Consider the following 12,909-nt stretch of genomic DNA (forward strand, 5'->3'; position numbering starts at 1 on the left):
AACCTAGTCAGGATGAAAACATCTGGGTGGAAATGTACATTTGGCCTCCTGCCTGGCCCCTCCCTCCAGTGTGAGGTGTCAGTAGGGTGTACTCAATGACTGCCTGGGAATGCCAGGTGATTGATAATCTTTTTCTTCCTCCTAAAGTCTCAGATTAGCAGTTACAAAATCCCCAAAGGGAAAGCAGCATCACTCCTGACCAAGGAGTATTTTACTACCTCCATCTTAACCCAGCAAACGTTTCTTAGCAGTAGTCACTTGTGGCTGTTCTTGTGAGTAAAGACTCTGAAACAACAGTAATAAACCCCCAGTGTTCCAAAGCTGGGCGTGAGCCCGCACACATGCACAAAGAACTGTGTTCAAATCTTCATGTGCTTTGCCAAAAGAAGTGAACAAGTCATCTGGGACAATCTTGCCCAGTTCTTCACCTCTATCTGCTGCTGCACATGGAGTGGGCTGGCTAATAGATGAAAAATAACACTGAAATCGAAACTGGAAGTTGCTTACAGTCACCAGAAACATGAAGGACTAATGCAAAATGTGGAAAATACTCGATGTGGTATATTTATTTAAAAGTCGGTAAAGTAGGCCGGGCACGGTGGCTCAAGCCTGTAATCCCAGCACTTTGGGAGGCCGAGACGGGTGGATCATGAGGTCAGGAGATGGAGACCATCCTGGCTAATATGGTGAAACCCTGTCTCTACTAAAAAATACAAAACACTAGCCGGGCGAGGTGGCGGGCGCCTCTGGTCCCAGCTACTTGGCAGGCTGAGGCAGGAGAATGGCATAAAGGAGAAGGCATGAGCAGGTCTATGGAGGCAAGAAGCCTGGGTGACAAGAGCGAGACTCTGTCTCAAAAAAAAAAAAAAAAAAAAAAGTCGGTGAGGTAATTATGATTATTCTGCTCTGATTCACTAGAGATGCTTTGAAACTGCCTGTTTTTAGGTGGATGGCTGGAGGTATACATGGTGAAAAGCTGATCATATCTTAGGCTTTGGCCAGCAGAGATAATTCAGTAATCACTTGGAAAGATCTAAAACCTCACTACTCAAAGTATGGTCCATGGGCCTGCACCACCACATTAGCTAGCAGCTTGTCAGAAATGCAAAGTATCAGGCCCCAAATCAGATTGCCAACATCAGAATAAGCATTTTTACAAGATTCCCAGCAACTGGTAAGCCCAATGAGTTTGAGAAGTTTGAAAAGCACTGTTTTAAAGCGCCTTCATCAGCCTCACTGCCAACTAGGGGGCTCACTAGCTTTGTTCCCTTAATATAAAAAATGAGAATGTATTTGCAACAAAAGGTTCTACCATTCATATTCCAAGGGAGCACAAAAGGACATTGCGTTCTCTACTTTTTCTCCATTCAAAACAAAATTACAATTCAGACACCTGTAAAAAGACAAAATGATCTAAGTTCATGGTATCTAGATTTCTGGAAAAAACACCTGGGCCGGTTTTTGGTTGGTTTAAACAGCTGAAAGTTTTGAGTAAGTGGGAAGAGCAGAGCTCTCCTTTCCCAGTCCCCTGAAACAATGGACTTACCTTTTGGAGATTGATGGTGCTGACGTGCAGTTTCTTCATGGGTCCTGTTTCCACTGGTCCACTAGCCAATGCATCCCCTTGGCCACTCCTAAGCATTCGATGCTGGTAAATCAAAGGATCCTCCTCTTCATCAGCAAGTGTGTATCCCTGCAACCAGAGATTTATAGGAAACACCTACAACTCTACTGGATGCTTCTGGTTTAGGAAATATCCTATTTTGGGAGGTGCAGACCTGGTAGAGCCAGGATTTCAGTAAGTAAAAAGTCGCATGTATGGACAAAATGAACCACAGATGGGCTGACTCCCCAACTGTAGACAGTCTTTGCTAATCACTCCTAGTTAATGACAAGCACTGACTTAGTAGTACGAGCAAGCAACCATGCAACTAGCAAAGATAAACAATTGTCGGCAATGGGAAAAGTGATAAAAGTGTTTGGAGTAAAGGCAGCAAACAGCCCTCATCCCCTGGCTTTTTAAAACTTTTTAAAAAGAATTATCTATTCATTTATTTATTTGTGCCACTCCCTACCTGCCTATCTATCTAATCTAACCTATTATTTATTTATTTTTTTGAGACAGAGTCTAGCTCTGTCTCCCAGGCTGGAGTGCAGCGGCACAATCTCAGCTCACTGCGATCTCTGTCTCCTGCATTCAAGCAATTCTCTTGCCTGAGCCTCCTGAGTAGTTGGGACTACAGGTACGCACCACCATGCCTGGCTAATTTTTGTATTTTTAATGGAGATGGGGTTTCGCCATGTTGGCCAGGCTGGTCTCGAACTCCTGACCTCAGGTGATCCTCCTGCCTCAGTCTCCCAGAGTTCTGGGATTACAGGCGTGAGCCACTGTGCCTAGCCTTTAATCTACTTTGAGATACGGTCTCATTCTGCCACCCTGGCTGGAGTGCACTGGCGCAATCACAGCTCACAGAAGCCTCAGGTGATCCTCCCACTTCAGCCTCCTCAGTAGCTGGGACCACAGGTATCCGCCATCATGACCAGCTAATTTTTTGTATTTTTTGTACAGATGGAGTTTTACCATGTTGCCCAGGCTGGTCTCAAACTCCTGGGCTCAAGTGATCCACCTGCCTTGGCCTCCCAAGGCATAAACCACTGCACAAAGCCCCCTGCCTGTTTTTATACAGCCCAAGAGCTAAGAAGGGTTTTTATACTTTTAAATGGTTGGGGGTAAAAAAAATCAAAAGAAGACTGATATTTTGCAACACATAGAAATTGAGAGAATCAAATTTAGGTGTCCATAAATAAAGTTTTAGTGGAATGCAGCCAGGCTCATTGTTTACACATCGTGTGTGGCTGCTCGCAGGCTGTAGAGGCAGAGCTGAGGAGTTGCAAAAGAGACCACATAGCCTACAAAACTGCAAAAAAGTTTGCCAATCCCTAGTTTAGAGCTAAAAAGCTACACAAACTCCCATAACCAAGATTACAAGAATATCAAGTAGTAAAGACAACAGGGACTTTAGAACAGAAAGGAAGTATAGTTCACCTTGACAATTCTGCAGATGAGCACATCATAGCGCTGATGATTGATTCGGTGTCGCACCAGAACTTTATTCACCATTGGAATGAAAATTTGGTACTAAAACAGGAGGGGGAAGAGATCAGAAACTATCATTTTGGAGAGTGGAAAAAAGTAGAGGAAAACATATTACACAACTACATTATGACCATTTCTTCTGGGTTTGTGACTAGCTCTGTGACATTCAGAAGAATCCTTCTTCCCATCTCCTGCCATAATCCTAGTCTAAGTCCTCATCCCCTGGTTTATGATGGTGGCCTCTTGAGAGATCTTTGCTTCTGCCCTTGCCCCCACAGCCTAGTTTCCCACATGGCATTGACAGTTATCATTTAAAAATATTAAGTCAGATCTTATTTTTCCTGTGTTCAAAGTCCACCAAAAACTTCCAGTCTTGCTCAGAGTAAAAGCCGAAGTACTTACAATGGCCCACAATAGTGATTTGCATATTTTAGTGGGCATCAGAATCACCTGGACAGCTCATGAAACCAGAGATTGCTGGGCTCCACAGTTAGAGCATCTGATTTAGCAGGTCTCAGGTAAAATGAGGTCTTGCTGTTGCCCAGGCTGGAGTGCAATGGCACAATTATGGGGGTCACTGCAGTCTGGAACTCCTGGGCTCAAGTGATCCCTCTGCCTTAGCCTCCTGAGTAGCTGGGACTACAGGCACATGTCCCTATGCCTGGCTAATTAAAAAAATTTTTTTTTGTGGAGACAGGGTCTTGCTACGTCTGGAGCTGGTCTCCAACTCCTGATCTCAAGCAATCCTCTTGCCTCAGCATACCACATTGCTGGAATTAGGGGTGTGAGTCACTGTGCCTAGCTCAAGAATCTGCATTTCTAACAAGTTCTCAGGTATGTAGATACTGATATTGCTTGTCCAGGAATTATACTTTGAGAGCCACAGGCCTACAAATCTAGTCTCTACTATTCTGCCTTATCTCTGTCACCTTAACTGCAAGCACTTCCCCGTTGCTCGCTCCTCTGAGGTCACACTGCTCTCCTGCTGTGCCCTGAACTCTTTAAGCAAGCTGCTGCCTCAACCTTAGCACTTGCTATGTCTTCTCCTTGCATCCAATTCTTTGCAACTGAGCCTTTATTTTATCTAGGTCTCTGCTTAACTGTCAACTGATCAGAGGTCTTCTCTGTCTACCCTAAATAAAGAGCACTTCACTTTAACCCATCATTCTTAAGAAACAAACTGTTCATTTGCTTTGCTTCATTAGGATGGAAGCTCTATGAGAGCAAGGACTTTATTCTTTTTACCCTGTTATCCCCAGAATGGCACTTAGCTCACATAGGTTGCTCAATAAATGTTTGCTGAACACATGAAAAAAAAAAAGCAAGTAATTCCATGTTCTCTGATGGTGGCTGGCATCAGACAAAGTATGAGTGGCTCACAGACAGTCTTCTTTCCAATTATGGCAGAAGAGCACCTATCTGTCCAGACTCCCATCTTACCTTCTTCCCTAGTTGAAAAACAAGTGAAGACAGCGTGTCCATGGCTGTGGAGCGCAGTTCTGGGCTCTGGTCCAGTGTTCGAACAATAGGGTGAATGATCCGGGAGGCATAGTCAGTGAAATCCAGGGACTCCGTCAGGCGGTCCACAGTCTCTAGCGCTGCCCTACAACAATGGCTAACATACAGTAACTGCTAACATACAATCTCCAAGGAAGAGACGTGACTGAGGGTGAGCTTAACAATCAGCACCAAAGGGATGGGAATGTATGGCTTCTAAGGTATTTTGGATGACATGGATCCAACATTTATTCCAATGGGATAGGGACAGTTAAGATTTCCATAAACCTGGGATATTTCTAGACTAAAATAACGCGAGTTGAAATAACAAAAAAATAGAAAGATGGCCTGGGAACTTAAGAAACAAACATTTTCAACAAAACATGAAAGGCTTAATGATTGCTAATCAGAAAGGGGAGGTGCTCACTTTCGAGATGGCAGTGGAGCTTCAGGGGCATCAAACAACTTCACAATAGGAGGCAGCAGTAAATGTAGGTAGTCATCCAGGTTGGCGCCAAACAGCTGGATTGCAGCCAATAACTGCAAAAGGGAGCAAAAGCATGGTGATGAATAGTCAGGTCCCAAGTATCTAAGGACACGCAGCAGGTGGTGGTATGGATAATTCAAAGTTCTGAGGGGACTGGGAAAAGCCTTTATTTATTTTTTTTTTTTGAGACGGAGTCTCGCTCTGTCGCCCGGGCTGGAGTGCAGTGGCCGGACCTCAGCTCACTGCAAGCTCCGCCTCCCTGGTTCACCCAGGCCATTCTCCTGCCTCAGCCTCCCGAGTAGCTGGGACTACAGGTGCCCGCCACCTCGCCCGGCTAGTTTTTTGTATTTTTTAGTAGAGACGGGGTTTCACCGTGTTAGCCAGGATGGTCTCGATCTCCTGACCTCGTGATCCGCCCGTCTCGGCCTCCCAAAGTGCTGGGATTACAGGCTTGAGCCACCGCGCCCGGCCTTATTTCCTTACATATTACTTTGCTTTCTCTGTGCTTATTTGAGTTGATAAGGAACCCGCTGCTGGATAATAAAGAAAATTAGTCTGGGATAAAACATTTGCCAAGATTAATCTATTGAAAGACATAAGGATAATCAAGAGAGGATTATAGACATTCTGTAAACTGCACACATTGGGTATTAGTATTCTTGGGATTCTGTCTTATGGAGTGGGCATCAACCTGTCACTCAGAACGAGGTCTCAGCTTTTAGCTGATCACCCAGGGATTCAGAGGGAAGCAGAAAATCTCTCTGGAAGATGACATAGGCTACTCACCTTGATAGAGACGATGCGGCCTGGGCTGTTGTCATGCATGAAGACACGCAACATGTGTGGGATCAGCTGGGGCAGGTAGAGCTTAAATTCACCCCCAAGAGCTACCACAATTTGCTCAATGAGAAGAATGATCGTGCTCTGAATTGAGGTGTTCATGACCCAGAATTCCTACAAAGAGAGAAAAGTTAGAGGAGCTGAGTCGGTCCCTTTCTGCTGATATATGAACCGAGGAATCGAGATGGCCAGAAAAGCAAAACTGTAGTGAGCATGGTCTGCGCCAAGATCAACTCCTCACTCCCCTCCTCCCACTGGGCCCTTCTTGTGTCTTGTGTTGCAGCCATACTGGACAAACTCAATTGCATTTCCCCAGATGCAGGAGGCTACCTGAGTCCTCTGGGCTTTGCTCATGCTGCTTCCTCTGCCTAGAATCCCACTTCTTGCTCAGCTACGCCCTGTCTTTCTAGACCTGGCTCTAGCCTCACTTCTCCCACGCAGACTTTCTTCTTCTCCACGATCCACTTGGATTCTTCGCACTCCCTTTGATAGCGATAGCAGTTTTAAGACTTCCTTTGCTTTGCCATCCTCCCTCTAGATTGTAGGCTACTTAAGGACAAGAAACCTCTATCTCTGTATCCCCAGAATCTATCAATCAGAGCATCTGGAATATTCTAGAATGAACAGATTACTAAGTCACTCGAAAAGCTCTGAAGTGGTCCAGGGTGGACGTGGACCTTACTTTGGTATCACCTGATCTCTATCAGAGAGTGACTCCAGGATTACAAAGATTTCCTGGCTTTTCTGGATTTAGATTTTGCTATTAATAGATAGCATCTGACATCTGTCCCCTCCCAAAAATCTATCCATCAGGCCTGAACAATGTCACAAAATGAGCCCCTTTCTACACCCACATGGTTATTTTCCACACAAGTTACTAAAATAAAAACTTGGCCACTTGGCCACAGATCCTGCCTCAGTGTTGCAAAGCAAATTAGTCCAGGCCTCTAACTCCAGGAAAAGCTATTATTTCAAATCAACTCAAAAAGACAGCTGCCTATCACCATCTTTAAGAGTTCTGGGCCGGGCGCGGTGGCTCAAGCCTGTAATCCCAGCACTTTGGGAGGCCGAGATGGGCGGATCACAAGGTCAGGAGATCGAGACCATCCTGGCTAATACGGTGAAACCCCGTCTCTACTAAAAAACACAAAAAACTAGCCGGGCAAGGTGGCAGGCGCCTGTAGTCCCAGCTACTCGGGAGGCTGAGGCAGGAGAATGGTGTAAACCTGGGGGGCGGAGCTTGCAGTTGAGCTTAGATCTGGCCACTGCACTCCAGCCTGGGCGAAAGAGTGAGACTCCATCTCAAAAAAAAAAAAAAAAGAGTTCTGGAGTAGGAGATTTAATGATAACAGAAACCCTACTAAGCATGGCAACACATGAATGTTAATATTCTTGGAGCCTCTAAATATTTCAAAGTAGAAGTCCATAAAAACAACAATAATTCCTCAGACGAAAGGCTTTATAGAGAGATATAGTATTTTTATTTAAAAAGGTATCTTAAAAAGCATAATGGTTTAGAAAGTAAAAACCATACTAGAAGATGCTGGTAAAACTTCCTTTCTCTCTACTTGGAGAGAAGTATTCTTTCTGAAAGAGCTGTGTTTTCTAGGTTAAAAGTGTTGCCAAAGAAACACCACAGATTTCAGAGCCTCCAGAGTTTGTCTGATGTTCATTCACTTGAACCCCACTCTGCCTTCTTTAGAGAAGGCCCACCTGCCTCCCAGCTGCATTATCATCAGCTCCTCACAGGGGCTTCTCTACCTCAAAGAAGCGAGGCAGCCTGCCGAGGGATGTCAGCTGGATCACTGTTCACAAAGACTATTTTCTTCCCAGGCTCGGGGGAGCTCATTAAAATGCTCAGAATCAACAGTCAAAGGAAGAGACCCCGCTGCACCTTCTCTATCTGGGGGGAAATGGAAGCTGCATTTTGCAGGTGTGAGGCTCCCTGCCTCACTTCCCTGTGTTTTGGTCATCAACATGTTATGACTATAATATGGTCATATTGTATCCTTGTTTAGCCTTCTTGGGGGGATTAAGTCACAGATTACTACATCCTCCTCCCATGAGGACACTGCTTCTTCCCTTGCCCCTCTTCCCACTAAGACGAGCCACTGGCCTCTTTAGTATTCTGCCTAAATCTTCCTTGTACAGAGGCTTCTGTGGTAGGAGTCAGGGAATAGAGCCGCTTTTAATTATTTATACATATAAGGAGGTTTATCAGTTCTGAGACCCAAGTGTTGGGAAGTTCCATTTGAAACCAGCCATTTTTATTTTAGTTCTGCTGTTTCCTCCAAACTAACTACAAAGGTCTGGTGTGAAAGAACAGAAATCTTCCAACTCTTTGAGGACATACTGTCCCTGCAAAGCAACCTTCCTCTCAGAGACATTTAAATTACATAGAACAGAAGGAAAAACGGTATTGCCAATGGGGTGTCTTCTGGCACCTACTTAATCCATGTTATAAAATCCTGGGACCTCAGCCTTTTCTTATGTGCCACTGCAGTCAAAAGGTGGTATGTATGGTTTTGGAGGTAGCAGGGTAAAGCATCACCTTGTTCCTTGGTGCCCAACACGTGTCAGTCATATTTAACAGCCCTAAGAAAACCCAACCCCCAATCCCTTCATGGTTTACGAGCAGTAACGAAGAGGGCGTTCATGAGAATAGAAAAGCACCGTTGTGATATTAAAGTGAAATTGCTTTGTTGTGTGTGAGGCAAATAACCCAAGAGTCTATTTCTGGCAGAACAATTACTTCAGGATTTCTCTTCAGCCTTCGTGCCTTGTAGTTTTATACCTGGGAACCTTGAGCAACAGCCCTTCCTCCCCCTCAATATCCAGTGGGCTTTGTTCCATTTCCTGTACTAAGGCTGTAACAGCTCTACAAAGATCCATGAAAAAAATGTCTGTCATTTAAACTTGCTTCTGAGCCTTCCTCGACCCAAACATGGAAGAGGCCAAAGAATTAACTTCTACTCACTCTCATGAGGGTGACTATTTCATCCATATAAGGTCTGATGTGGCTCTTCACAAAGGACACCAACATTCCCAGCTGCTGGAACAAAAACTGAAATGGACAAGAGGTCAACCAGTTGGTATCATGAAGAACACTGAACCCCCAGGCTTACCTTAAGTTCATGTGAACAAATAAAGACAACTATGGAATGGGTTTTCACACTATACCATCTACTGAGAATATATTTCAAAGACCCAAGTTTGGCTAGGTTTGGAGGCTCAGTGCTTTGGGAGGCTGAGGTGGGAGGACTGCTTGAGGCCAAGATTTCAGTAACAGCCTGGGCAACATGGCGAAATCCTGTCTCTACAAAAAAATACAAAAAATTAGGTGGGCACTTGCCTGTAGTTCTAGCTACAATGGATGCTAAGGTGGGAGAAACACTTGAGCCCAGAAGTTCAAGGCTGTAGTGAGCTATGCACGTGCCACTGCACTATTCAGAGTGCAGGGTGACACCCTGTCTCTCAAAAAAAAAAAAAAAAGACACAAACTTAAATGGTGATGGTGGTGGGAACTCAAAACAATTATCAGGGGCTTTTACACACCAGGCGAGCCAGTTACTGCATAGCAGGGTCTTTGTAACCTTCATTTAACCTCCCTGTGCACAGGCTTTTCCATGGGAAAATGGAGATAATACTTCACCTCACAGACTTCTAAGGCTTAAACGGGAAAATTCATGTCAGGCACTAGAACAGGGATGTGAATACTGTTCAGTACTCAATGAATATCTGTTATCATTGAAGGATTTCTGGAATCACTAAACTTAAAAATAAACCTGAAAGTTTTTACCAACTGTAAATGTACCTTTTGTTTATTTGGCTCTAATTAATTACCACTCACTTCCTAAACTAAATACAGCTAACTCTTGATTATGGGTATTGTAGCTCATTTATAGTAATTAACTCATTACTTAGGTCTTAATTAATTAACTATGTCTCTGAGAGATTATGAGCCAAAATAGCAAGCAAACTGGGGTAGGGATAGGATGAGGGGATTCTACTTAAGTCAGTACCTTTTAGGTGTAGGAAGAAAAGACATCCACTAAAAAAAGTTGGGAATAAGGAAGGTGTGAGTAAAGAAAATCTCAACTACTTTCCAGGTTAAAGATTTGTCTTCAAAATGTAGGTTTTATTTTGTTATGATCTTCAGATAGTACTACACGCCAGTAATAAGTAGCAAATGATATTTGACACCCCTTCCCCCCATTTTTTTTTTGGAGACAGAGTCTCGCTCTGTTGCCCAGGCTGGAGTACAGTGGTGTGATCTTGGCTGCAAGCTCCGCCTCCCGGGTTCAAGCCATTCTCCTGCCTTAGCCTCTCAAGTAGCTGGGAATATGGGCGCCCGCCAAAAATGCCCAGCTAATTTTTTTTTTTTTTTTTAAGTGGAGACAGAGTTTCACCATGTTAGCCAGGATGGTCTTGCTCTCCTGACCTTGCCCTCCCAAAGTGCTGGGATTACAGACATGACCCACCGCGTGCGACCCCCTTCCCCAAATTCTTACAGCTTTCTCTGTCTTTGCTTCTCTCCATTAACAAGGGTAACTTAGAAAATGAACACATATGTTTTCACTCCTATCCACATGCAAGTCAGGTAAGTTGGGATAAATAAAAAGCATTACTTAAAAAAAAAAGTGTTATTTCACACAGTGAGTAACGGACTTATAGTACTCATTACCCAAAGAGGCAGGATCAATAGGACATACAGGATTGGGCTCAAAGAAGAGTCTGAACATATTTCCTAATGATAACTTTGACTTCCCAGGTGATTACAGCCTGGTCACCACGTGGCACACATTTTACTCAGTAGACTCATTTCTACCTATCTCCTGGTCCCCACCATCCCCCAAATTGAATCACTACAGTTTTGTAGTGATTCCCTATATAAATATGTATAGTGGTCCCTATACAAATATGTTATTACAGGCCTGGCATGGTGGCTCATGCCTGTAATCCCAGCATGCTGGGAGGCCGAGGTGGGCAGATCACAAGGTCAGGAGTTTGAGACCAGCCCGGCCAACATGGTGAAACCCCATCTCTACTAAAAATACAAAATTTAGCTGGGCATGGTGGCATGCACCTGTAATCCCAGCTACTCGGGAGGCTGAGGCAGGAGAACTGCTTGAACCCAGAAGACGGAGGCTGCAGTGAGCCAAGATCACACCACTGCATTCCAGCCTGGGCAGCAGAGTGAGATTCTATCTCGAAAAGAAAAAGCCTGAAAGTAGAAAACCTAAGCTGGAGGAAAACAGGCCAATAGAGATGGCGGGAAGGTCAGAGAAAACTGAGAGACAGAAACAGGAAACAAGCTTCCTGGTCCTTGGTGCCATTTTATTAGGCACAATTAGGGAGCACTTCAGTGGCTGATTCATAAGGAGTAGCTGCTCAAGGGATATGGACAGGCAAGCACCTCAATGCTGAGGAGAGAGCTAGAGGAGCTGCCTCTTCTCCCTTTGCCTTTCACAAGCATTCTTTTTTTCCTTGGAACATGAGTATTTTAAGAGAACAGTTTTGCTCCTGAACATATGATGCACTAGATTTCCTCCCAAACTCCCCCACTATGACAAGCCTAAAATTAAGGCAAAAAATATATAAACATGATTATAAGATTATTAGAACTGAAGTGGCCAGGCACAATGGCTCATGCCTGTAATCCCAGCACTTTAGGAGGCCAAGGCAGGCAGAACTCCTCGAGCTCAGGAGTTCAAGACCAGCCAGAGCAACATGGTAAAACCTTTTCTCTACCAAAAGTACAAAAAAAAAATCAGCTGGGCATAGTGGCATGTGTCTGTGGTCCCAGTTACTTGGAAGGCTGAGGTGGGAGGATTGCTTCAGCCTTAGAGGTGAGGTTACAGTGAGCTGAGATCATGCCACTGCGCTCCAGCCTGGGCAACAAAGTAAGACCCTATTTCAAAAAAAAAAAAAAAGAACTGAAGCCTCTCACATAAAGCCAGATTTTCAAAGAGCTACATATTAAGATAAATAGTGAGTTAAAAAAAAAAAAAATCTGTCCACTGGTAAAAGGAGATAAAGAAATTTGCCAGTTGTGATGTGGGGTCTAGGCAGAAAAATGCCTCCCCTAAGAGTTCATAATTTCAGGCATCTATTGTATGGGTTTATGGATTTATTTTCACTAACTGTGTGGCCTGGGAAGCTCTAAGCCAAGAAATTAAAGTTCTCCTGGACCACTTGGCAGAAGTAAATGCATATCCTCTCTGGAGAGATGCAAATTTAGAGCAGATTTAACAGTATTGCTCCAGGGAAAGCCCAGCTGAATATGCTATATGATTCCAAATTATAAAACACGTGAGGAAATAGACCATTACAAGCATGACTTCTCAGAAACAATACACAGAATCAGACTTCTATTATATATAATAGAAGTCTATTTATATTTGATAGAAAATTTAGTCTGTTTAGACATCAGTACACTTCCCCCTAAACAGTTTGTGCATATTAATAACTCGATTTTAATCTTTACTTTCAGCCCCAATTTTTTTCTCTGAGGTACAATTTACACACAAGGAAATGCACCAGTCTTAGGGGTACCACTCAACAAATTTTGACAAATGCATGCAGATGTGTAACCTAAACCTCGTCAAGACAAAGAATATTATGCTATCTTCCCAGGAAGTTGGTTTATGTCCCTTCCAGTAAATCCCCACCTTATTCTCTCAAAGGCAACCACTGCTTTGTTTTGTTTTGTTTTGTTTCCTACCATGGATTAGTTTTGCTTGTTTAAGAATTCCATATTGAGTGGAATCAATGGCATGTTTTATTTTGTGTAAGTCTTCTTTCACTGAGCAGGAAGCTTTGGGATTCCTCCATGCTGCTGCTGCATGTATTGGCAGTTCCATCCTGTACATTGCTGAGGAGCTTTCTATTGTATAAATATACTACAGATTATTGATTCATTCTCTTATTGATTAGTTACTGAGCTTATTCCAATTTGGGACAATTATGAATAAAACTACTAAGTACA

The 12,909-nt window shown here is 43.7% G+C and overlaps 1 protein-coding gene across 2 annotated transcripts in view; it reads right to left on the reverse strand.

Annotated features, from left to right (window-relative positions):
* MTOR (mechanistic target of rapamycin (serine/threonine kinase)) overlaps positions 1-12,909 on the reverse strand; it is a 152,242-nt gene that overhangs the window by 95,455 nt on the left and 43,878 nt on the right. For both annotated transcript variants that reach the window (XM_011935809.1, XM_011935808.1), the window contains exons 20-25: positions 8,899-8,985; positions 5,868-6,035; positions 5,022-5,134; positions 4,538-4,700; positions 3,047-3,139; positions 1,547-1,693 (exon numbers count right to left, since the gene is read on the reverse strand). In XM_011935809.1, coding sequence (XP_011791199.1) covers positions 1,547-1,693; positions 3,047-3,139; positions 4,538-4,700; positions 5,022-5,134; positions 5,868-6,035; positions 8,899-8,985 — 771 coding nt within the window. The remainder of the gene's footprint in view (positions 1-1,546; positions 1,694-3,046; positions 3,140-4,537; positions 4,701-5,021; positions 5,135-5,867; positions 6,036-8,898; positions 8,986-12,909) is intronic.

The sequence above is a fragment of the Colobus angolensis genome, unplaced genomic scaffold (assembly GCF_000951035.1).
Source record: "Colobus angolensis palliatus isolate OR3802 unplaced genomic scaffold, Cang.pa_1.0 Scaffold149, whole genome shotgun sequence".
Classification (NCBI taxonomy): domain Eukaryota; kingdom Metazoa; phylum Chordata; class Mammalia; order Primates; family Cercopithecidae; genus Colobus; species Colobus angolensis.